The sequence below is a fragment of the Cynara cardunculus genome, assembly GCF_001531365.2.
Source record: "Cynara cardunculus var. scolymus isolate 2C chromosome LG 2, CcrdV1, whole genome shotgun sequence".
NCBI lineage: Eukaryota > Viridiplantae > Streptophyta > Magnoliopsida > Asterales > Asteraceae > Cynara > Cynara cardunculus.
This window is the reverse complement of record NC_037529.1, coordinates 3,665,740-3,690,945: the sequence shown is the minus strand read 5'-3', so window position 1 is coordinate 3,690,945 and position 25,206 is coordinate 3,665,740. Positions and strand designations below refer to the sequence as shown.

The following is a 25,206-nucleotide window of genomic DNA, read 5'->3' as shown; positions in this document are numbered from 1 at the left end:
AAAACAATAATTTATAATTTCCTAGTCCCTAACTAAGTTTATAATCTAAAATTGTTATTTTTTTTAATGTTAATACACAAGGAAAGCATACTAAAACATATTTTTGGATTAAGCATGTATATTATATATTTGCCACCTTTATATTGGCATCTTCCAATAGGAATTTTTGTTTGCGAAAATATTGCGACAGATCCCTAATTCAGTCCCCGCGCTTTGAAGACTCTCAATCGAATGTTCGCATAATTCTCTCATCCGCAAGCTCCAATATAGATTCTGGATGAATCGAAACCTGATCAATCGTTAGGTATTCATCTTATTGTTTTGAGTTAATTGTTCGTATTGGTACCCAAATTGCCAATTCACTTATGCATGTATTCGGCCCATCAAATCATTTCCATTTTCTAGATGTTATATTTGTTCTTGCCTAGGTCACAATCTGTTTATTGGAAGATCTAAACTATTTTTAATCCGTTTTAACAAAGTCGTGCGTTGGAGGTCTGCAAGTGTTCGTTGAAATGCCCAAGTAAGGAACCAAACCGATAACAGGAATAAAACAAGTAAATTAAACAAGGGTATTTCAAAAGTTGTGTTGATTGATGAGCTTTTGTGATTTAAATTTTGTGGGTTCGTGATAATATATGGATATAAAGCTATGATTATTAGAGTTCTGTATGCTTATGATACTGCTTGACTTGACTAGACAAGGGGGCAAGAGCATCCAATGTGGAAACTCATGGTGTGCGTGACGATATCGATGTGAATACCCCTGTCAGTGATATCAAAGGCCCAAATGCATTTGAAAGAGCAAAGGAAGAATTTGAGGCTATAGTTGAAACGATTCATCGACGTAAAGAAGATAAGTTTCAAAATTCATCATCAAGTGTTCAAAGGTGTATATTGTTAGCATTACATTGTTTTTGCATAATGTCTATTGGAAACTATATTGGGAGTACTTTTTGGATGCTGTAAAAAGGGTTTTGGATCATATGGTTTCAGGGATGATGCCACATAAAATTGAGAATCAAAGTTCACCTGCAGGTACAGTTTCCGGATTTTGTGGACTTTAGTACATGCTATATCACTAATTTTAATACTATTTGAATGTAGGCATGTGTGATAGTTTACAGTTGTAGTTGCAAGTAAGAATAGCTGAAATTGCAATGGTGGAGTGGCTGAATGTTATATAATGATATTATATATATAGGGGGATATTCATGGGAGAACTTTGTATTTTGTGAGAACTGTGAGATTCATTCACAACCACGCATGTTGAACCCATACATGGTAATTCACAATGTGATTACTTACTGAACCCAAACCATTGTGTTTTCTATTTCAAACATTAAACTCAAACATGGTAATTCATATTGTTAATACTCATTGATCCGAGGCATGAGTGTCTTATGTTTCAAACATTAAACCTAGACATGGTAATTCACACGGTGATTACTCACCGAACCCATACATGTGGTTGGATCGCAAAGTTCTCACAAACAACGGGGTTCTCAAATCATTACCACCCTATATATATAAACATGATCATGCCAAAAGTGTATTATGTTGTAGAGAAATGTCCATGAAACACTAAGCAACCCTTTGCTGAACTTCAAAGTAACTCAACCATGCCTCAACCTTAACTGCCGCTGTCCGCGGCTTAAAGATTCTTTGGCAGAAATATATATTCAGGGAACATCCAATAAAAGCTTATGAACAATTAACCAATGCAAGTGTAGTGCCATAGTGGAAGCCCATTAAGGAGGCTTTGTTGCCTGTATGCCCTTTTAAGAAACTTTACCTAACACAAGAGACATCCTATAAACTGATATATTTCTATAATGAATGAAACTTATGAACCAAAATCAAAGTTATTAATATCACATAGTAATGAATAAACACATATGGTTATCGGTTTATGATTGTAGTCTTGTATGCTTATGGTAGTATGTGAATTGATGTTAGATAAGGGGGTAGAAGCACCCAAAGTGTTGGAGAACAGTAAAGAAGAGACAGAGGCATTGTTGCACACCAAGAAACAGCCAACACATAACGAGGAAACTCAGGGGCTGCATGATGATATAGATGTCAATACCCCGCTCAGTGATATCAAAGGCCCAAATGTGCTTGAAAGAGTAAAGGAGGAATTTGAAGCCATAGTTGAATCCATTCATCAACGTAAAGAAGATAAAAATCAAGACTCGCCTTCAAGTGCTGAAAGGTATGCTGATTGTATTTGCATAGTATCTACCGGAAACCATATTGGAAGTACATTTGGAGGCTATAAAGGGTTACTGATCATATAGTTTCAGGAATGATGCCGCATTTACAGGATTGAAATATGAGAAACAAAGTTCACTTGCAGGTACAATCTCGCAGACTTTATTGCATGTTATCATTAATTATAAAAACAGATGAATGATAGACCTGGATGGATTATATAACGGAACTTCTTATATAGACATTATCCTGTTGCCATAGAAAAATGTCCATAAAACACTAAACAACCTTTTTTCTCTAGCAAAGAGAACTTCATGTAACCGCTTCTGTTTTTTCAAGAATGTTTGGCATAATTATAAATACATGGAACATGCAAGAAATGCTTATAAACAATGAACCAAAGCAACTTTAGTGGAAGCCCATGTAAAGAGGAGGCTTTGTTGCCTGTGTGTCCTTAGAAGCACCTATGACACGAGACATCTTATAAACTGCTAGATTTCCAAAGTTTACCTTGAAAGGAGTCTGTCCCTTTTTATTTCAAGTAAAAATACACAAAATGGTTAACTGAATGCTTGTTACAGACACTACAACAAAATCAGCTTCATACGCTGCTTGATAGGAAAGTTTATTGGATCAAACAATTGTGCGTCTTGTATAAATGTGTTACAGTAAGTTGATAGGACACTTTTGGATGTCCTAACAAGTGTCCTATAAAAAGATGCGTCTACATGACACTTATCAAAGTGTTATAAAAACCTAATAAGACATTTTATTTCAAAGATGTCCTAAAAACTTGTTAAGATGCTCAAATACGTCATAACATCCTATTGTAACACCTTTACATAGGACGAACGATTGTTTGGTCTTATAAATTTAAGTCTATTAGGATATTCAGACGTCTTTGACGTCCTATAAAGCTAATCTTTTTGTAGCGAGACTTTGTAGATAGAACTAATGAGGAACATATTCACTTGATAAGTCATACCTCCCGTGGGTCCTGTTAAACAGTTTTCCTTGATATTGATGGCAGAAGATCATAAGAGCGGTCCCAGTAAAATGAAGCAAGATAACATAGAAGTAAAAGAAGAAACACCTAAAAAGAAGTCGTTATTCGTTCATCATAAGGAGACTCATGGAAGGGGGGAGGATATTGATGTTGACACCCCGATCAGTGAATTCAGAGGTCCTAGCATCTTTCATCGTGCTAAAGAAGAGTTTGAGGCCATTGTTGACACAATTCAGTCCAAGAAAGATTCTGATCAGGATACCCGTTCACCAAAGAAAGAGGGCGGTCTCAGTAAAACGAAGCAAGATAACATAGAAGTAAAAGAAGAAACACCTAAAAAGAAGTTGTTCATTCATCATAAGGAGACTCATGGAAAGGGGGAGGACATTGATGTTGACACCCCGATCAGTGAATTCAGAGGTCCTAGCATCTTTCATCGTGCTAAAGAAGAGTTTGAGGCCATCGTTGACACAATTCAGTCCAAGAAAGATTCTGATCAGGATACCCGTTCACCAAAGAAAGAGGGCGGTCCCAGTAAAACGAAGCAAGATAACATAGAAGTAAAAGAAGAAACACCTAAAAAGAAGAAGTTATTCATTCATCATAAGGAGACTCATGGAAAGGGGGAGGATATTGATGTTGACACCCCGATCAGTGAATTCAGAGGTCCTAGTATCTTTCATCGTGCTAAAGAAGAGATTGAGGCCATCGTTGACACAATTCAGTCGAAGAAAGATTCTGATCAGGATACCCCGTCACCAAAGAAAGAGGGCGGTTTCCGAGCTACAATTAGTAAAAAGCTCCAAACAATTTACACCAAAGACAAGAACCGGGACTGAGGTGAGTTACAAGTTATGATAATTGATAACGATCATTCGTCAGTTTGAAACTAGATACAACTGAAATTGAATTCTAGGGTTCTCAAAGATTGGATAACTTCTAAGAAAACTACTGTTTTTCTTATTGCCGATTACCTTTCGATAACGAAATATGCGTTGTATTCTTTAACTATTAGCTTATTACAAGCATTGGCTGTTTCCAAAGAAAAAGCATCATCAAGGACAAGCCAAAGGTTACACATGAATACAAAGATATTTTCTCTCTTCTTTTCTACCAACCTGGGTGTTTGGTCTCAGGGTCCGCTTGTGCGCACCTCGATTAAACCCATGGTATTCTGAAAGTGACAGTCAGGAAAATCCTCTCGACACAGGACAGGAGTCCTTACCTTTATTTCCGGTTGCGCTGGTCCTTAACCCGATCAAAATTTCATGTTGCGCTTCAATCCCGGATACCAAGTAACTCTTGATAGTTTATCCCACAACGTAAAGCTCTAAGAATCGTAATCGCCTTCACGAGGACTTCCACGTTATGTCTGATTCAATTGTATTCAACGTTTCTTGAACTCTATTCCTTTTGTTATATGGTCAATCCAGGTGCTTAAACGCCTTAATTGGACATAAAATCTACCAAGTCTCAAGGGTTGTTTGTTTACCTCTTAATAGTTCCATTAAGAGGCAGCATCTGAATCGTTAAATGGTGAATCTTGTTTGGCCAAAAAAAAAGTCTGTTTCTTAATGGTTTTAAAACCCTTTGAATGGTTTTGTATTCAGCGCCCTAATTTCATCGTAAACAATCACCAAACAATTATATTTCATTTTGTACTATATCATGAGAGCCTCTTAATCATTTTCACCACCTAATCATTTTGCACCAAAGCCATTCAGTTGCTTCCGGTCTGTTCGAAAACATTTTTTTTGCCTTTTTGTTGTTTATCTTCAACATCTTGTTTCATTTGGATCCCTTTATGTTTCATTTCGATCTCTTGTTTCCCCTTCTAGAAGATCCGGATGGATTTTCTTGAATTATGTTATCATTTAATTTATCTATATTATATCACGTATTTGATAAAAACTCTTAAAAACTAATTTTTATGTATAAAATATTGTTTATTTATGTATATTACTTAAAATTCAAGATTACAAGTAAATTGTGTATATGTAAAACTTATCAAAACTTCATATTTGAATTCAAGTAACTAACTGTACATAAATAATAAAATACACGATAAATATCCCACTTTAAATACAAAATATTTAAATTATATTAGGATAATCATTGATTTCTAACAAAATACTTAATTATTATATTTATAAAATTTATAATATTAAACCAAAAATAAATTATTTTATTATTAAACTTAAAGTAAATTATAATTAAAAAAATGGATTAAAGAAATTACAAAAACCGAGAGCTTTTAAACAGTTAATTTGACATTAATATTGATATATTTTTCAAATTTTTATGATATCTTAAAAAAATGTTTTACAAAAATAAAAACATTATCATATTCTTAAAACCAAATAAAATCGTATCATAAACATTTATAGAGTCAATGAATAAGACAAAACATCAAAATTAAGATATATCTCGCTGTATTATGCGTATAGTCTTTAATTAATATAAATATGAAATGATTTTTATACACACTATGTTGTATTTCATAAAAGTAAAAGTAAAAATGTAATAAAGTTTGTTTTAATTGATTTTTATACAATATTAAACCAAACCAACCAATTAAATTCACTCAAAAGTGTGAAAAAAATGTCGCATCAAACTCGATTAATACCGATCGTTTGAAGACCGGTTTATGAGATAACACTAGGCATGAGAATGGGATGGGGACCTCAATTCCCGTCCATGTCCCCGATTATTTATCTCTATTCCCGTCCTCGTCCGGGAATATAATCACATCCCCATCCCCATCCCCGCCGGAGAATATAATCACATCCCCGACGGGGAAAGGGGTTTTCTTTTTTCGTTTATGTGAGTTATTTTAAATTAAATATGTGAGAGATCATACATGTTTAAATCTCAAACATTTTTAATAAACCTAAAATCAAGATGAATTTAATTTAATGCAAAAAACCACAACATCATATAATCATTAATAACCTAAAACCTAAAAAAAATCAATTAATCAAAAAAATCTTAAAGTCACATGTACCAAAAGATATTAAGTAATATAAAACCATATCGAGTAATATACAAAACTTATCGAGCAATTATATTATGACTTGACATCCAAAATATTACATATTAACATTCAAAAAAATAACAATTTTAGATTACAAACCTAGTTAGGAAATAGAAAATTATGGATTACCGCTTTAGTTAAAATAAATAATATATACATACACACACACACACACACATATATATATATATATATATAGGTGGAGGTTCAAACGAGAACACCTTCATTTTACGAGAATGCGAGAACACCCTTATCACATGTGATAATACGCGTAAGGGGACCATGTGATGTGCGGATAACATGTTCTACGACTTAGGCCGTGCCAAAGGTTGTCTGTGTCTATGATTTAGCATCACATATGATGGTCTTAATGGATTATAGTGTTATATCAACAACACCCTTATCACATGTGTTAATACTTGTGAGGAGGCTTAATGGTGTAAGGACGACTTGACCCGCAACCAAGATCGCATCGAAAATCATCCTCTTCTCTAATTTAGTATCACATGTGTATCATATGTGATAAAATAATAGTATCACATGCGATTATCTATAGTAAAAGGGTGTTCTCGTATTCTCGTAAAATGAAAGGTGTTCTCGTTTAAACCTTTCCCTCTATATATATATATATATATATATATATATATATATATATATATATAACGGGGATCCCCGTCCCCATCCCAGACCGAGACGGATGGACCGGGTTCCTCGGATAGGTCGAGGTGCATTCCCATGCCTAAATAACACTGATACAAAATAGAAAAAATATACGTTCGTTACATTAATTTAAAAAAAAAAACCGATGTTTACATTAAATAAAAGTAAGACGAACTTCGTTACGTTGCGCATCATTTTGTTGTTTGACAAAATATATAGTCGATACAAGAATGTTTGAAAGAGGTTTTTAAAATATGGATACTATTTTCAATAAAATGGAACATAAGGGGTGGTAAGTGTAAATATCTTTCGGTTCAAAAGGAGGGAAAAGAACGGGAACGGAGATCCTTAAACCCTAAAATCAAACCAGTCAATCTCCCTCTCAAAAGAGTGAAAGAAGGGGACTTGGTTAAGGTTTATGCACACCCTCAACAAGCCCTAAAATCCGTCTACTTGTGTCCGTGTATAAAGGAATCTTTTTTTAATCTTTGATATATTCGAAGACACTAGCAGTATACGAAGAATGGCGAGGTTGCTTCGAAACGTATCGATTCTCAAACGTTCCGTATGTTATTTTGAGGTGATTCGGATACTTCTTCATATTGTTCTTCGATTTCTTGTTTATTGTTTTACATTGCTTCTGTACTTCTACGGTTTGGTGTTAGTTACGTGATTAAACTGAAATAATTTAGAGAAATCTTTAAAATAATACGATATGGTTTGGGGAAGGTGTCTGATTGTGGATGTTTAATCAGGGGTTTCTTGGTTGGAGATTCTCTCTGTGACACAATGGACAGGTTACTGAGAATCGATATCCTGCCCTGATGGGATAATGTGTTTGTGTATAATTTTCGTACTTACATGTTGAGCTCACAAACAACTTAACAAGTGTTACTATTATATATTAGAACTTAGAAGCCAGATCAAAGCCTGTTTGCTATCAGTTGTGTGACTTGTGTCATGTGTGGGTGTTAGACTTTACTCTTTACTTCTTTAGCTTTGACATTGTGATATAAAAAACTTGAAAATATCCTAGTGATCATTCAGGCTTTTCACCAAGCCTGAGAAATGCAGGTTCAGATGACTTCTATGCTATCCTTGGTGATCACCTTATTCTTTCTACTATTTAGCAAGAGATTCTTGAGTTTCAGGCTTCCCAGAACAAGATACTATACTCAGTGTTAGAATAACTCGTTTTCTGTCCTAATGCAATACTTTGGCTGTGACCAACTAAGAGACTAAACTGTTTACATAAATAGGAAAGATGAAAATAATAATCTGAAAATGTTTGGTATGGGAAGCAAGTACGATACTAGATACACACCTAAGAGTGCTGAGCAGCCATTGTATTGAGTTACCCTGAGCGAGACGTCTCTCACAAATGTGTTGATCTATACCTTTTATTTAAGTAGAGGTGTGTCTCTGGGGTTATCTTTTGACCAATCACAACTTCCCATCAGGAATGTTGTCAGATTTTCATTGGTCTTTGTGCTTGCTGTTGTTGATATTGTTGCAACTTGCAACTTACAAACGGTCAAAAGATTTTCTCACTGATATGACCTTCTGATGAGAATCCTTCTAACTCTTTTTTAAGTTAAGAATGTGAAAAACAAGGGCATTGAATATGCTGTAGATGTCATCCTTGAAGAAGAAACAGTTTCATTATATATTAAGGTTTTGAAATGATTATTACTTGGCTGTTGGTGTGCAGACTCCCAAGAGATGTTTACTGGGATCGTCATCTCAGATAAGCAGCTTCTCTACTAAAGGTGTTACTCATTCCTAGATGGACTACAGTTTCTTTTTTCATTGTGTATGTCTTCTCTTATATGCTACATGTCATAGGTTTAACAGTTCATCTTACACAATCCTTTCCTTCTATCAGTATGTGTGAATAATTTAGAAGTTTTAAGTTTATGCTGAAACTTTATGAGCGAGCAATGATTGGTGGGTTAGTTGTCAGGACTCAGGAAGAGCTGGTATGAGCACTTGCTTCATCTGGTATTAAGTTATAAATGTAAGATATATATATGATTAGATATCTTTAATAAGATTTGAATTGGGAAGGATGCAGTATCAAATTTTGACTTCCTTGCTCAATGGTATAACTCTACAAAAACTCTTGTTCCCTATTTTGGTTGTTGACATTCTGTTGCACCTATTAAGCCTGTCCCAAAATTCGCTTGCTTTGTCTCCCGCATATGTAGCCAATGAATCCAAAATAGCTTAAGCCAAGCTAGAGCATCCTACTTAAATGCTCTTTCTTGAAGCTACCCACTTATCTTTATGATACCTAGTTTCTGACAGTTTACTTATATTGGCCATTGAAATCCAATCAATTTAGAATATGTTGTTGCATCACATGACATGAACCAACTATCTTCAATTCACTTGCTAGGTTATTGTTGTAGTTGTGTGTGTGTGTATTACATAACTACATGTAATTTGGGATGCAAATAGAATTAACGTGAATTTACCTTTTTCTTCTCTTGCAATGAATCAATGGTTTGTAGTTCTCTATGCTTATATCATGCATGCATGCAAAGTTAAAAACATATATGCGATCTCTTTATATTTTTTTTATTGGTAATGAGCTTATCAGTATATGGCATTCAACTTTTAGGTAAAAAGAAATCAAGGTCTGATGGAAGTGATTCAGGTGAAGAGAACATGTCTAAAAAAGATATAGCCTTAAAGCAAGCAATTGATCAAATCAATACTTCCCATGGAAAGGGATCTATCATGTTTCTTGGTCAATGTGCTTCTCCCAGACAAGTCCCAGTGGTGTCTACAGGATCTTTTGCATTAGATATAGCATTGGGAGTTGGTGGCTTTCCGAAGGTATTTACACTGTGTTAGTGTCCTATTTCTCTTTGCTTAAAAGTATTGGAATGTATATATTTTAAATTTATATGTATGTTCAGTAGGTAATCTTATACAAAATATATAATAACTGCAACAACTAGCCCTTCATAGCAAGTTGGTTGTGAGACTGAACTTGATGAAGTGGTGAAACAACCATACAGTAACTATAACAACGGGGTTTGCTTGAAATTTTTGTTCATGCATGCTATAATGTTGCTCCATTTTCATCTTATTTGTTTCTTTGTCCTGCTGTTGATATTGCAACGTATGGTTCCATTCAGAAATGTTGTTGTCCAAGTGTTTTATAGTCCATTCAGTATTAAAGTAACGTTTTGAATAAGTCTATGCTTTGGAGTGTAGACCGCACTTTTGGAACTTGGTTGGTGATTAGATGCATAGCAAGAATTACCTGCCAATTTGATTTGATGTTCTTAGTTTCCTATTGCTATAGACCATTGTATTTTCTCGATATTTGCATGCTTGCTTATAAACTCGTGATCTTAAGCATTGTATTAATGGACCCATGATCGTGATAATCAATGCGCACTTTTGTGGCTGAGGAATATTCTAGTTATGTTTGTGACTCGGAGGTCCTGATTGATGCTCACAATGAGGTTTTTTGCCAGAGCATCTAGCTAAGGTCTCTTACCTACTTGTGTTGTTTACATTGCATTTTCTTTACCTCTTTTGAATTGCATTTGAATAGGTTATTGAATGATACGGTGCTTAAAATTATGTTTCTTTTCTAACGCATCAATCTACTTATGCAGGGACGCGTAGTTGAGATATACGGCCCAGAGGCCTCTGGAAAGACAACTCTTGCTCTGCATGTAATTGCTGAAGCGCAGAAGCAAGGAGGTTAGTTTTCAATGCTTTGTTAAATTTTATACACATTAAGAGGTAGCTGAAAGCATATCTTGCTTGTGTATTCTAGAGAACGTTGTAGGAGTTTTTAGTTGCTCAAGGCGTGAACATGTGTACTTATTTGTTATGTTTAAATTTGTTTATAAGTCTCCCCCATGGTTAATTAATTCCACCAACGGCAACCCGTTGATTCGGATATATAGTTTTCTATGATTTACAGTCGCGAAGGAGTCATTTAAATTATTTTGCTTCGTGATCTGTATTCAGATTATAACAAAGTTGCAGCCATGTCTTTGAAAGCAGTAAAGTGTGTAAGGGTCTGTTTGTTAGCAGCTTAATGGGACTCACAGCTTATTTGGTCAGCTATACATGACTTTTCGGTAGTGGCTTAATGATATAGAAAGTGGCTTATTCAGTAAGCTTCTAGGGGGGAGCTTTATGCAGAACATGGTTTTAAAAATCGTTCGAGGCGGCCCAAAACGGCACCTGAAGCAGCGCCTCTCGGACTCTGGACGAGGCTTATGCCTGGTTCAGTGAGGCGGTTCGATGAGGCGTGAGGCGGTGTCGAGGCGTACACCTCAGATGATCTGCTTTGATAATAGTTTTTGGCTTTTTTATAAGTTCATGGCAGTATTAGTACTTCTCTTTATGGTATAAGTGTCCTTTTTTATTTTAAAAAACTAAAAGTCAAATCCCAATGACCCCAATATGTGTTTTTAATATTTTAAAACCCAAAAAGCTATTACTTCCTCCTATCAATCAAAAAGTGTTGTTTGACACTTCCTCTTCTTCCAAGCAACCAATTTTTCCACACCCTCTCAGCCTATCTCATAGTTTCACTCTTTCCCCAGTAACGAACCATTGAAACAACGCTATTAGCAATTTAGTATTATATATACGTATTGTATATAAATGTGTAGTATATATACATATTTTGGTGTATATATATTTCCACCTCGGGGCTTACGCCTCGGACCGCCTCGAGGCTTACACCTGGCCTCATTGAGGGAGAACTTCTCGAGGCCCGATTCTGTCTTTTAAAACCTTGATTCAGACAGCCAAGTTTTTTACAAACACACCCCTTGCGGTTAAAAAAAATGCTTCTTCTGTCCTATGCTGTTAATTGCGGCGCAATAGCGGCACAATATCGGATATCGGACCTATGCAAAATATCGGTGGTCAAATAGCAGTGCCGCTAATATCGGCGCTTTTACCGCAATTTGACCGATAGTTAGGGTCAAATTGCGATCCGCAATAGTGCTATTTAGTTTGGGTTTTTTTGGGCTTTAATTTTTGAGTCTTTGACTTGGACAATTGGGCTTTTTATTTTGATTTGGAGATGTTTTAATTTTAATCCATTAACATAACAATATAACAATTAACAATAGCTTTCTTTCTATCAGCAACCCGAGTTGGAACTTGGAAGGAAGTCGTAGGTTTGTCCACGTTCGATAGCCTCTTCCACTCTTGGAAGGAAGTCGTTTATGAACACTTTTTTTTCTATTTTGTTTTGTGAAACTCGTTTAAGTTGATTTTTTGATGTTAAAGCTATATTTTTTAATTAATGCATATGATATGTTTATGTATGCATACATATACATTATATATATAATTTAAAGAAATATGTAATATGAACCGCTATTTCAAACATCTGTTGTGACCGCCATTTTGTATTTTGACCGTTATACCAGCATAGCTTCTGTCTATTAGAAAACCCTTCCAAACAAAAACATTCCCAATCTATATAGACAGATTAATCTACACATACAATTTTATCCATACAAAACTATTGGAAAACCAACCAAACAGCCCCTAAGTTGGTTTTGGAGAATTTTAGTATGTTCTGTCTCCATCTCTACTTATTTCATCATGCTTTTAGTTTTTCAAGTTGAAGAATTATTTTTTTGTGACGACACACTTCATAAAAAGATTGTCTACAGAAAGTCATTTTTTCTTGTAATCTTTTGTAGGTTATTGTGTATTTGTTGACGCCGAGCATGCTCTTGATCCATCATTAGCTGAGGCTATTGGTGTGAACACAAAGGATTTGCTTTTGTCACAGCCAGATAGTGGTGAACAAGCTCTGAGTCTTGTAGATACCATTATCAGGAGCGGTTCAGTTGATGTTGTTGTTGTGGACAGTGTAAGTAAGGTCTTTATATATAAACTCATAGGGTGCATTTGGAATGCGGGCAAGACAGAACAAAAACTTGTTGTCTCACGTCTAGTCCGACATTTAGACCAAGACAGGACAAGACTGAGTGTGACATTTTTGGTGCGATATCTTTTGTTTCACTAAAATATGCGGAACAGAAATTAGGGAGATGGCACAAAATTGGTAAATTACTAAATTACCCATGTCCGATTAAAAACCCAAAACCTTGCACAATTCTTTCACCAGCTACCTCACTAATGCCCGTCTAATTCTATCACGTTCTGTCCCATCCTTTTCAGTTTTGTCTCTTTACCGATTGCACCTGTGGCATGTTTACTTCTCTTTTCTGCACAAAAATGATGCACGTCTCGTTTAATGATATCCTATTTTATGAATGACAAGTCTTGCCAAATATTTTTGCTTCTGTTTTTTGCTTATGGTTTGTTAATGTGCTTTCAGGTTGCTGCCCTTGTTCCTAAAAGTGAACTTGATGGTGAAATGGGTGATGCACATATGGCAATGCAAGCTAGGCTTATGAGCCAGGCACTTCGTAAATTGAGCCATTCACTATCTTTGTCACAGACTATTTTGATCTTCATTAATCAGGTACCAATTATGCCTCTCTCGTGTAAATGAAAAGCAAAAGTGTGTTATATATAGAAGGATAAAATGTAGCTATGTTTGTGACTTATAGTGTTTATAACTCTAGAGCATGTTCACATAACAACTGTAAATATTTTGAGAAGTTGGAAACCAACTGTTTGTACATTATTCACGATGAATATCGTGATAGATATTCATGATTATTGTCATGAATAATGATAATCATGATATTCATGATGAATAATATTTTATAAATATTTAAGGCTACTCATCATGAATAATTAATGAAATAGTTGGTTTCGGGCTTCTCGAAGTATTTACGGCTCTCATTTAAACTTTCCTCTACAACTCTAGTACCATAAGTAAGCAATGAAAATTTCCCAATTCATTAACGAAAATTGGCGCTCTACTCTCTGGTGTAGAGGATAGTTCACCCCCAGATACCATATTTCCGAGGGGGAAATGCCAATATTTTTCACTGATATTGCTTGCATTTTACACTCAGGTAAGGTCAAAGTTACAGACTTTTGGGTTTGGTGCACCCTCTGAAGTGACTTGTGGTGGAAACGCTTTGAAGTTTTACGCTTCAATTCGCCTAAATATTAGGAGAATAGGACTGGTCAAGAAGGGAGAAGAGGTACTGCATTTCATCGACAATTTGAATCTTATGTAGTAATTTCACTATATGCATACAGTCGATGGTTCCACTATGATTCACCGCTTTTGGTGCTCTTTTATGTTTTGCAGACACTAGGAAGTCAAATTCTTGTGAAGATTATGAAGAACAAGCTTGCTCCGCCTTATAGAACGGCCCAATTTGAGCTCGAGTTTGGCAAGGGGATATGTCGTGAATCAGAGCTCATAGAGTTGGGTCTCAAGCACAAATTTATTATGAAAGCAGGTGCATATTATAGCATGGGCGACATGAAGTTTTGTGGCAAAGATGCTTTCAAACGATACTTGGCTGAGAATTTAACTATACGCGATGAGCTAGAGACCAAACTTAGAGAAAAGCTTATCGAGGGACCAAAAATGGAAAAAGATGCAGAAACAACAGATGCTGAAGATATCGTTTCAACCGATGAAGAGGTCACAGCAGTGGAGGCATGAAGGAAAATGACGCATTTGACCGTCTGTTGATCCTTGTTTTCCTGAGATTTTCTGGTCTAAGTGTGGTCAAACGCAGCATTTGTCGATGTTTTAGATGGTACAACTTTTCCGGCAAAGGGGAGATGCTTTGAACGGTGGCTTTGATTCTTGCGGACCCGAGCGACCAATACGGCTTGTAAGTATCGAATTTTTGTTATATGTAATATATTGAAGTTTTGAAAGAAAACAGTTTCTGATCATCTCTGTCTCAAATTTACCGTTCTCTCCCACACGATTTTCACACGTATGGAGTCTTCATGCGTAAACATTTGTTGTACTTTTGGGGGTAGATGTTAGGTCTGAGTAAATCTTTACCCCATAACCCCACCACGGGTGCGATTTCAGTGAACCATCAGACCATTTGGCGTAATTGGATTTACAAGGGGTTGTTAATTAAGCTATACTACGAGTTAGGAGGTGTGGAGTGCACACTTGTATAAGCTGGCTAGAACCTGCAATCACCGGATGACACAGTTTCATTGTTTCTGTGGTGGCACAATGGTTGATTAGTTTGATGTTTTCTGTTCCAAAATGCTATGGAACCGTCGTGTAACCTCTCATAACTTCCGGTAACCGTCTATCTTTAAAGGGTATTGTTGTAATTTTTACATTTACCGTCTTACCAGTTAACTAAACGTGTATATCTTTTGTTGGGAAAAAAGGCGCTTACACAGTAAAAGATGATGGTTTTTACCATCAATCTTACGGTGTCATTTTGCTAATCAAGAATCTTACCTGGTAAGTGAGATTGGTAATGTTTACTCTGTTAGCGCTTATAAAGTAAAAGACACTTATAATATGTTATCATATAGATTAAGACAACGGAGATATCTTAAAAGACAATAACCAAATCGGCTAAAAGAATGAAAGCCTACAATCGGATTGGTCTAAAACACGTATAATTAAACTAAAGGTTTAAAAATATAAAATCGAGGGCCCTATTCCATATCTCACATTGGAGCAGCTGTCTCATGCATGCCGAGCGTTACCGATCGTGTAACTCGAGTTTTGCGTAGACGTTGCGGCAAACAACAAAAACTTACAAGTACCTTACTTGATTCGTGTGTGAAGTCGTTCAATTTTGATCACCGTCTTCGTATATTTCAAGGTATGCTTCTTCGTCCTGCATCAACACCGATAACAACAAAATTCGTGTTCATAATGTACATCGCGTATAAATTAGCCAAAACATCGGGGACATGATCGGTTTCGTGATTACCTCTTCCATTCCGTCATGATCATCCGAATCAGATTCCAAATCTGAATCATCTTCTATCCTTGATCTCAATGTCTCTTCATCGATTTCGTCAATAATCTTCATTTCTTCCTGCAAATTCAAATAGCAACGAGTTCGTACCGATTCTTTTACCAAAATCGCTTCGAAAATAAAGTTAAAGAACGTTAGAAATCATACAAGTTCCGATTTCAACTTCTTGATTCTTCCTGATAACTCCAAGATATGATGCTTTAGAGCCTGTATACATTCAAAGAATTAAAACCAATCCGGCACCATAAAAGGCTCGGCTGTATCCAGGTTACTGGTAAATCCTATTTCCGTGAAGACCTCCAGCTAATAAGAAGGTTTTGAGGAAATGATAAAGGGCATAATCGTCTTTTCACATGTTAACTAGTTCGTGCTAGATTTAAGTGATTACTATAGAAAACCTATGAGTTGACTTATGACGAATTGCTTACCTCGCATCGTTGGAGTTCAATTGCGCGAGCCAAAGCTTGTCGTCTAGTCAAAAGATTCTTCGGCCTAATTGCATTCGGGCGCTCGTAATTCTTTCCACGATAAACAATAACGGCATAGCCTTTCGTGGTTTTGTCTACCGACACCAATACTCCGCCACTTTCCGCCTCGAGAGAAATGGCCACATGTTTGACATGTGCAAAGCTCTTTCGCTCCACCATTATTTTCACCAGCTCCCGATACTTCCAATGTAGGTGCATATTTTCAATCGTACCATCAAAAACTCCCCGACGCCCTAAAAGAGCCAATTGTTCTTATCCTTTCTCTTTCAAAAACCGAGCCAAACAAACCCAACATATCCCATCTGAGGTGGGGTTTCGGGAGGATAAGATGTACACAGACCTGACCTCTACCCAAAAGAGTAGAGCGGTTGTTTTCTTTCAGACTGATTTTGAAAATTAAAAAATAATAATTTAGAGGTGATGATGTATTTACCTAGCACCAAGTATGGTTTCATACTCAAGCCTATCTTTCGAAGCGAAAATCTCTCCTCATCGGTTAGGGTTTCCAAATCGGTGGGAAGTTGTGATGGTTGTAGGTATTCTTGAACTTTTGCCAACGCCTTTTCGGCCTTTTTTATCTTTCCATTCGCCTGCAATCACATGAAACCGAAGATGAAGGGACCACTACCATTACAAAACCAAACCAAACGAACCGAGTACGTCCCAACATGGAGGTGCGGTCCGTGGAGGATAAGATGTACGCAAACCTGACCCCAAAGGTGGGTTTGGTCATGAACCTGAACCGATATATTCGATCTAGACAACAATGACAATGGGTAAATAGGTAATTTCAAACTGGGATGGGGGCTATTATGTAACTTACGGAAGCTAGCTTCTTTTCAAGTAATCTAACAAGAGAAGCGTGTCTAGCAACCGCTGAATCCCTCCTCATTTTCTCTATCTCCTCATGGCTCGGCTGGCCGCCCCATCTTGACGTAGCTGCGATGGTTTCTGCAAGGGTCCCGGCAACTAGCGAACCTCTAATGGCATCTTTAGGAGTCAAATTAATGAAAGTTGAAGCCTTTTCTCGTGCTTTGTCTTCATCCTCCTGTCGATTAGTTCTAACATCAAATGCTTCGATCAATGTCCTTGTGACATTAGAGGGTAAAAAGTCGTTACCCCTGTAAAAGACGATATAGTCCTTGTTCCTAGAGACTAAAGTCCCTCCTGTCAATCTCTGAATCGAACAAACAAAATGGGCATTTTAGTAGTTTTAACCGCAGAACACAAAGAAACAAGTTCGTGAAACATCTAACCTTAAGCTCTTCGGCCATTCTTTCGTTACAAGTGTTCTGTACACCACGCTTTATAGCTATCTTTGCAATGGCACTTTGTTCCCATAGCTTCGCCATTGCAACCGCAAGGCCTTCAAGGCTTCTATTTCTTCCTACCGTAATCAAACATAGAAAACAGTGTGTGAAAATAAAATACTCCCGCCGTCCCAAATAAATGTTCACACTGAGAAAGGCACACAGGTTTTAGATATATTTAGTTATTACACTTTTAGTTAATCAAATAACAATTTTACCCTTGATAAGAGCATGAGTAATGAATATCTCCATCTCATAATAAAGGGTAGAATTGGAAAATAGACGGTTACTTTTGAATGTGGACACTTATTTTGAGACGGAGGGGGTGTATATAAGATAAGAAAGTCATCAGAAATCAACTCCTATCATGAGGGTAAGTTAGGGGTTGTTTGGATGGTTTCCCATTAAGTCTTGTATAGATAAAGTTGTCTGTGTGGATTAATCTGTCTGTATAGAGTGGGAAGATTTTTGTTTAGGAGGGTTTTTTTTCATAGATGGAAGGAGCATGTTTTTAATTGGGTGGGGCAGGTTTGGAGAAAAACTTGGCTTTCTGCATTAAGCTCCCCCTTAATAAGCCACTTTCTATATCATTAAGCCACTACCAAACAGTCATTTATAGCTGACGGAATAAGCTGTTGAGTCCCATTAAGTTGCTAACAAACAGTCCCTTGGTCTTTTAGCAAACACACTCCAAATTTGGTGTCTTACAATAGAATGGAAAGACTCATACATACCAAGTGCAAAATGTGGAGGCATTGTTCTTGCAGTTCTCCGGAAAAAGGTCATCTCTTTATCTCGTAAACCAGGTTTAGTCCCATGCGGGAGAAGTCTAAATGGACGTTTATACCCTTCAACCAGAGAAGGAAGCAAATCTGCATCAATAGGTAGTGGCTCACGGCCGGACCAATCCTTAAACCGTGGACCCAATCCATCTAAAACAAGATTGAGCTCTTTTAAATCTAGTAATTCTTCTTCAGAAAGATCCTTCACATATCGTGCTGGATAATTCATTGATGAATCATTTTCTATGTCTTTTGAATTTTGCTCTGTAAACGACTGTACACAGGGAAGCTTGTAAGCCATTCCTCTGAATAATACTACCGAACTGCCTGATCTCCATATCACTAAGCCGCCAGTTCGACTCTGTTAGAAAGCATGCAAAGAATCCATCATAAGTTAAAAACAAAACTGATTTAATGCACATGTGAATCTAGCAGAAGTATAACATGTGAATAATAGAGTTCATGATGTTGCACTCCCTCAATTACAAGAAAATCAGAAGGTTTGACTAACTAAAGGTCAAAGGGGTATCTTTCAAGTTCAACGGTCGAACTTTTCTTGAAGTTTCAATAAATTTGGTTTAGAACATAAAACTTAGTAACACGTAGGAATAGAAAATCGTTGGTATTAAATTTTGAACAAAGTCCATATACCGATTTGAATTCGAATTTGAATTGTTAGAGCTTTGACTTCAAAAGTCAAGATTATATATTTCTTGGAACAAGAAAGCAATTCAAATATGCAATCATGAATGTAAGTTATGATCAAACATGACTAGTTTATCAGTCGGCTATCTTATTAGCTTTTCAGCTAGTTTGCCAAACATATCCCCAAGTTTAAATGAAGAACTTATAAATCTTGAAAGCATCGGTCACAATGCTGTAATGGGAAAGCAAAAAGCGTACACAAAATGAGAAATATAGACATGGATGTAACATCTCAGCCAACCGTACCAGATATTGTCCCCTTTATCCACATCTGGACATAAACATTTTAAAATTGTGGGCCCATGTGTGGATAAAGCGGACAACATCTGGTACAGTTGGTTGCGGATGTTATGAATGGATCTTTCATTACACGATTTAAAGTCTTTTAAGTGTTCATAAACAACTTGAGTTTCACAAACAATTACCAATCTATCATCACCATCATCATCTACCTAAAGAAATAACAACATCATTCAGATATGTTCTGAATTCTTACAGACATCCTTATGCAAAATCTGATTCAATATCATATCAATATCCATTTGTACACACACAAACTTATAAATGATGAAGGATAATGCTGACCTCTAAACTTTCATGGATCCTTTTCATATTCATGGCAGAAGGACCTTTAAATTTCAACTTCACCACTTCATCCCTTTCCCATTTTTCATGAATTGAATCCACCAATTCTTGTGTAACCCCACCTGCACCAACTCTAAATCTTTCCACCATTCTCCCTGCCTTATTCCTCAATCTCTTCAATTCAAATTCTGGTATCAATTTGTCAGCCATTGGTGTATTGCTACTGCTCTTAAACAGATCTCTTCCTCTCTCCAGTGGAACCTTACTTTCTCCACCTTTGTTTGAAACCATTTCATCAATCTTCATCTGCATATCATCATCTTCTTCCACAAACCCAGATTGAATTTCATCTTCTTTAAGAAAAACCCCTTGAATGTTTCCTTTCTGTGAAGAAATCCCATCAATGGTTGTGGTTCCACCATCCTTTTGTGGAATTCTACTGTTGGAATGATTAGAAATCATTGAGTCACTCAGCAACGAGTTACTAGCGGTCCTTAACTCGGACAAAACAAATCGATCATCAGTTTTACCTCCATTGCTATCTTTTTGGGAATTCCTATCTTCAAAATCAAATTTTGGTTTCTGGGGTTTAGTTTCCTGAACCCAAGGAGCAAGTTTTACGTATTTGATGGGATTAAACCTCACCGAGTCACCCGCAAACGAGTTGCTGCCGATTCTCGACTCGTCTAAACCCCTTTCTTCTTCTTCTTCTTCTTCTTCTTCTTCTTCTTCTTCTTCTTCTTCTTCTTCTTTTTTTTCATCCTCTTCAACGGATTTAATAGAATTTATCCCTTCTTGTTGTCGTATTTCTTCTTTCTGCCATGGGAATTTCTCTAGCAATGAAGTGGGTTTTCGAGACCATTTTTCAAGAACTTGATCAGAAAAACTAGGTCTGGGTTTTCTTTGCTTCTTGATTTTGGGGTTAATTTGTTGGGTTTCAAGCTGAATTCTTTGATCACTACAAAAAAATTTGAAGTTTGAAGTGTGTGTTCGAGAGAAGGGAAGAGTAGTTGTAGAAGTGGGCAAAATTATATTGAATGAAAAAGATGAAGACGAAGAAGCTGCCATTGATGATGGATGATATGGAGAACTTTACATCTTTATGGACTTTGTCGACCGGAACCCGATACCCGAACCGGAGAAATCCCGAGTCGACCGGAATGACGGAAATCACCGAATTTAGAAACCATGTACAGTTATTGGATCATAAAAGACCTTTTATGGGCTACTTAATGAGCTAAGTTTCTAAATGGGCCCATAACCCAGTGGGCCTACATTTCCCATCCCTTTATAAAAAATAGACCAATAAATTTTGTAAAATAAAATGAGCTAAGTTTCTAAATGGTGCATTTGTGTGTGTTTGTATGTATAAAATCATTTCGGTGTTTTGTTAATCAATTTTCTATTGTTTATTTGATTTTTTTGTAGTTAAATAATAAGTTTTGAATAATTAAATGCAATAAAAGTTGATTTATCAAAATATAAAGTGAAATCATTAATTACTTGTATCGTTATAAACGAAATATCGTGTGAGAATAAGAGTTAGGGTGAGAAACGTAAAAGGAGGGGATATGAACGCTTGATCACTTATAATCTCACCCATTAATGAATTGTGCTTATCACAGGAATTGATTCGGTGCACCACATTCATGTTGATCTTCAATTAGAATTGATATAAGGGTGGAGATCACTTCTTACCCTTCTTACCGGAACCCAATCTTTTATGTACTATTATTTTATTTGGGTATTATTTTTTCTTAAATATTAAAATTAACACTGGTAAAATGATAATAAAAAATGTAAGCAACCAAAAAGACCAACGGCAAACTCAAGATTTTTGTCGAGCGTAGACTTCTTTAAGATGGATCAACGGTCTGTAAAGTTGCTCAATGTGTTTTTAGCCGAATTTCAGATTTCGAGGAAAATTCTAAGTTTTTTTTTGTTGATTTCAGGAGATTTTAAAGTTTTTTTGTTGATTTGGACACGGTTTTCGGTTATTCGTTGATTTTGGAACTTTTCGATTTTTTGGTTGATTTTGAGGAACTTTTTCGGATTTTTGGTGGATGTTCGTTGTATTTTATAATATCTCAGAATACCCCTCAGACCTCAACGTTTAGCGATGGCACCTTTCCTACCCCAATTTGTTCCCTACAAAATTAGATCGAGTACGTGCATAGGGCCCTCTCAGAATCTAAGGTTTCGTTTTGTTTATAGGATTAGATTGGATTTAGAGGAATTTTGAATTCAATTTCATTTCAATTCCATGTTTGGTTTGGATGATTTCTTGGATTTGAAATCCAGGGTTTTATTTAAATTCTACAAACATAGAATTTTGAAATCCCATGGTGGTGGATGGTATTTTATGGGATTACGTAGAATTTTTATGTAATAATCTATACTATATTATAAAGCATTTGACAAAAAAAATTAAAAACAATTTTTTATGCATAAAGTGCGGTTTATTTATGCATATTACTTAAAATTCCAGATTACAAGTAAGTTGTGCATAAGTATAACTTATTAAAGTTTCATATTAGAATTCGTGTAACTAACTGCCGATAAATATAATTAAATATAAAATAAGCATCTCATTTTAAATATAAAAAATTTAAAATATATTTAGGATAATCATTGAGTTTTAACAAAATACTTAATTATTATCTCTATAAAAAAATATTATTAAACAAAAAATAAATGGCTTCATTATTAAATCTAAATTAAATTATAATAAAAAATTGAATTAAGAAAATCACAAAAAACACAAGAACTTTTAAATATTTAATTTAATATTAAAGTTGATATATTTTTTTAAAATTTTATGATACCTTCAAATTTTATACTTTATTCAAAAAACAAAAACATTATCGTTTTTCATTACCACATAAAATCGTATTATAACATCGACGTTGACAAAATAAAACGAAACATCAAAATTGAGATGTATCTCGGTGCATTACGCGAGTACTCTTCTAGTATTTTAAAATATATTAAAAAAATTGTTTTCTAAATAATCTATCGATAAAAATATAATTTAATTATTTATAATTTATTTTTATAAATAATGGAATTCAATTTAATTCCAAATCATACAAAGTAAACACACTAAAGATTCCAAAATTTTCCATAAAATCCAAAACCATTATATCAAACCAAACGCCACCTAAGAATCCCGTTTGTTTGTAGGATTAGATTGGATTTGGAATTGAATTTCTTTTCAATCTCATGTTCTGTTTGAAAACTTTTACTGGATCTGAAATTTCGGATTTTCATTGAAATCCTACAAAAATAAGATTTGGAAATTCAATAGTAATAAAATTTAATTTTTATGTTGATTTTTAAGGATATTTCAGTAATCTATACTATATTATAAAGCATTTGATAAAAACTCTTAAAAACTATTTTTTATGCATGAAGTACAAGTAAATTATGGTAATGTATACTGTATATTGATGCATATTATTTAAAATTCAAGATTACAAGTAAATTATGCATAAATACGACTTATTAAAGCTTCATGTAACTAATTGCGTATAAACATAATCAAATAAAGGATAAACACCTCATTTTAAAATAAAAAATCTAAAATATAATTAGGATAATTATAGAGTTCTAATAAAATAATTAATTATTATATTTATAAGAAAATTATGTTATTAAACTAAATATAAATTACTTCGTTATTGAACCTAAATTAAATTATAATAAAAAATTGAATTAAAAAATTATACAAAAAAATATGAATTTTAAATTGTTAATTTAATACTAATATCAATATATTTTTGTCAAATTTTTTATGATACTTCAAGTTTATATTTTATTCAAAAATTAAAACATTATCGCTTTTCAAAATCACATAAGACCATACTATAACATCGACTGTGATAAAGAATAAAATAAAATATTAAAATCAATACGTATCTCGCTACATTACACGAATACCCTTCTAGTTTCCTATAAAACATTCTCTAAAATAAAATTATAATGAATAATTGTTTTGTTTTTTTTATAGTTTCCACAACTCAGAAACTATTCACGGATCACATGGGCATACCATGTTAGAATGACATGGTCATCACTCACATGACCATACCATGTTAGAATGACATGGTCATCACTCACATGACCTTTTATGCATATGCAAACCCAAAAAGTTGCACCTTTTTTATTATTTTGCACCCAAAATACATAAATCACCAATAATTTGTGTATGATGATTCAGCCCCATATTTATAATCTTAATTACAACAGTTGGGAAGAGAAATAAATGTCGTCTTATAAATGACTTAGAGACCGTTTACCAAATGCTTATTCAGGTAAGAGTATTATTCTCTTACCGGATAAATATGACAAGGACCAAGAATCTTACTAGGTAAGAGTGAAGACACGAACCGAAAGTCTTACCCGGTAAGTGATGGCGACGACTCTTACCACGGTTAGAGCTTACCAGACAAATTGTTACATACGATGTCGTTTTGGTAGACTAAAATCTTACCCGATAAGTAAGAGATAGAGTTGAAATTAACCGTTAAGCGCTTACCGGGTAAGTGTTTAATTAAACGGCCCCTTAATGCTTTCTCATCAGACGTGCTTAAACCCATAGGTTCAAATATGGACAAAGCAAAAATATTCTTGTACGGTTGGCCTATGATGTTACACATTTTTAAAAAAAAATTAAGGATTATAAATCAGAGTATATTTATAAACTAAATGACGTTTGTGTGATTATGTATTTTTAACGGTTCGTGTCCTTTTCTTTTAAAATTCAACGAATCATATGTCCTTATGATTGCATTTCTAGAATGAGTTTGGTCCTTAACGCAACTATACACCCCCACATTGCTGATTTAATTAGGGTGTGTCTGAAATCAGGACAGAATAAAAGAGGATAGAAGAAAACATGATAGAACAATTGTTCAACGTTTGGTAAGACAAAACTGGATATAATAGAGCATATAAAACTACCAATTTACTCTTAATTAGTTGTTTATACTTTTATTAAATTATAATAAATAAAGAATACTTTTTAAAACAAAATATCTCATTAAAAAAGTTTTTTGTCAAAACGATTGAAATAACATCAAAATAAAAAGTTTATGGAATTTCTAAATTATATTTTATACTTTTTATATATTATTTTATTATTATTAATATTTAATAAATTACATGAATTTTTGTTCTCTAAAATGCTCCAACAATTTTACTATCTTGTTATTTAAAATAGAAAATTATAGAAAAAACTCTAAATATAGAGAATTATCTAAAACTTGATGTTAGAAAGAGATAAAATGATTATTTTATTCAATTTCACTAATAAGATTAATTTATTATTTTTTATAAACATTTTTTTAAAATAAAATATACTAAATCATATATTAGAGAATATTATCTATACTATATTATAAATCATTTGACAAAAACTCTTAAAAACTATTTTTTATGCGTAAAGTACTGTTTAATAATGCATATTACTTAAAACTCAAGATTGCAAGTAGATTGTGCGTAAGTACAACTTATTAAAG

General features: G+C 34.6%; 3 protein-coding genes across 9 annotated transcripts; 2 read left to right on the top strand and 1 right to left on the bottom strand.

Moving 5' to 3' along the window:
- Window positions 1-162: 162 nt before the first annotated feature.
- Window positions 163-4,324, top strand: LOC112504526. 7 transcript variants are annotated; one of them, XM_025108506.1, is made up of 6 exons: window positions 174-304; window positions 701-890; window positions 997-1,038; window positions 1,960-2,215; window positions 2,307-2,359; window positions 3,248-4,324. In XM_025108506.1, exons 3-6 carry the CDS (start codon window positions 999-1,001, stop codon window positions 4,057-4,059), a joined length of 1,161 nt encoding a protein of 386 aa, XP_024964274.1. In that variant the 5' UTR covers window positions 174-304; window positions 701-890; window positions 997-998; the 3' UTR covers window positions 4,060-4,324. The 7 variants fall into 7 exon arrangements, with proteins under 7 accessions (XP_024964253.1, XP_024964256.1, XP_024964247.1 ...); XM_025108499.1 differs by having other exon boundaries at window positions 3,245-4,324; XM_025108496.1 differs by having other exon boundaries at window positions 2,301-2,359; window positions 3,245-4,324.
- A 2,933-nt stretch (window positions 4,325-7,257) lies between these two features.
- LOC112507957 (DNA repair protein recA homolog 3, mitochondrial) lies at window positions 7,258-14,991 on the top strand. Its single transcript, XM_025112714.1, has 8 exons — window positions 7,258-7,494; window positions 8,626-8,683; window positions 9,538-9,755; window positions 10,550-10,637; window positions 12,614-12,786; window positions 13,258-13,404; window positions 13,907-14,038; window positions 14,149-14,991. The coding sequence occupies exons 1-8, from the start codon at window positions 7,438-7,440 to the stop codon at window positions 14,509-14,511; spliced, it is 1,236 nt and encodes a 411-aa protein (XP_024968482.1). The 5' UTR covers window positions 7,258-7,437; the 3' UTR covers window positions 14,512-14,991.
- Window positions 14,992-15,331: 340 nt separating this feature from the next.
- On the bottom strand, window positions 15,332-20,755 carry LOC112508148 (CRM-domain containing factor CFM3, chloroplastic/mitochondrial). Its single transcript, XM_025112927.1, has 9 exons — window positions 19,688-20,755; window positions 18,350-18,758; window positions 17,562-17,692; window positions 17,129-17,482; window positions 16,739-16,895; window positions 16,246-16,538; window positions 15,965-16,024; window positions 15,770-15,877; window positions 15,332-15,673 (listed from the first exon to the last, which is right to left on the bottom strand). Exons 1-9 carry the CDS (start codon window positions 20,753-20,755, stop codon window positions 15,626-15,628), a joined length of 2,628 nt encoding a protein of 875 aa, XP_024968695.1. The 3' UTR covers window positions 15,332-15,625.
- Window positions 20,756-25,206: the final 4,451 nt, after the last annotated feature.

Coding starts and splice junctions, on each gene's coding strand:
- LOC112504526 (XM_025108471.1), top strand. CDS start 987: ATGGTTTCAGGGATGATGCCACATAAAATTGAGAATCAAAGTTCACCT. Junction 2,216..2,300: donor TCGCCTTCAAGTGCTGAAAG/GTATGCTGATTG, acceptor CTGATCATATAG/TTTCAGGAATGATGCCGCAT. Junction 2,360..3,244: donor GAAACAAAGTTCACTTGCAG/GTACAATCTCGC, acceptor TATTGATGGCAG/AAGATCATAAGAGCGGTCCC.
- LOC112507957 (XM_025112714.1), top strand. CDS start 7,438: ATGGCGAGGTTGCTTCGAAACGTATCGATTCTCAAACGTTCCGTATGT. Junction 12,787..13,257: donor ATGTTGTTGTTGTGGACAGT/GTAAGTAAGGTC, acceptor ATGTGCTTTCAG/GTTGCTGCCCTTGTTCCTAA. Junction 14,039..14,148: donor TGGTCAAGAAGGGAGAAGAG/GTACTGCATTTC, acceptor TATGTTTTGCAG/ACACTAGGAAGTCAAATTCT.
- LOC112508148 (XM_025112927.1), bottom strand. CDS start 20,755: ATGGCAGCTTCTTCGTCTTCATCTTTTTCATTCAATATAATTTTGCCC. Junction 16,896..17,128: donor TTGAAAAGAAGCTAGCTTCC/GTAAGTTACATA, acceptor ATGTGATTGCAG/GCGAATGGAAAGATAAAAAA. Junction 16,539..16,738: donor GAAACCATACTTGGTGCTAG/GTAAATACATCA, acceptor TGGCTCTTTTAG/GGCGTCGGGGAGTTTTTGAT.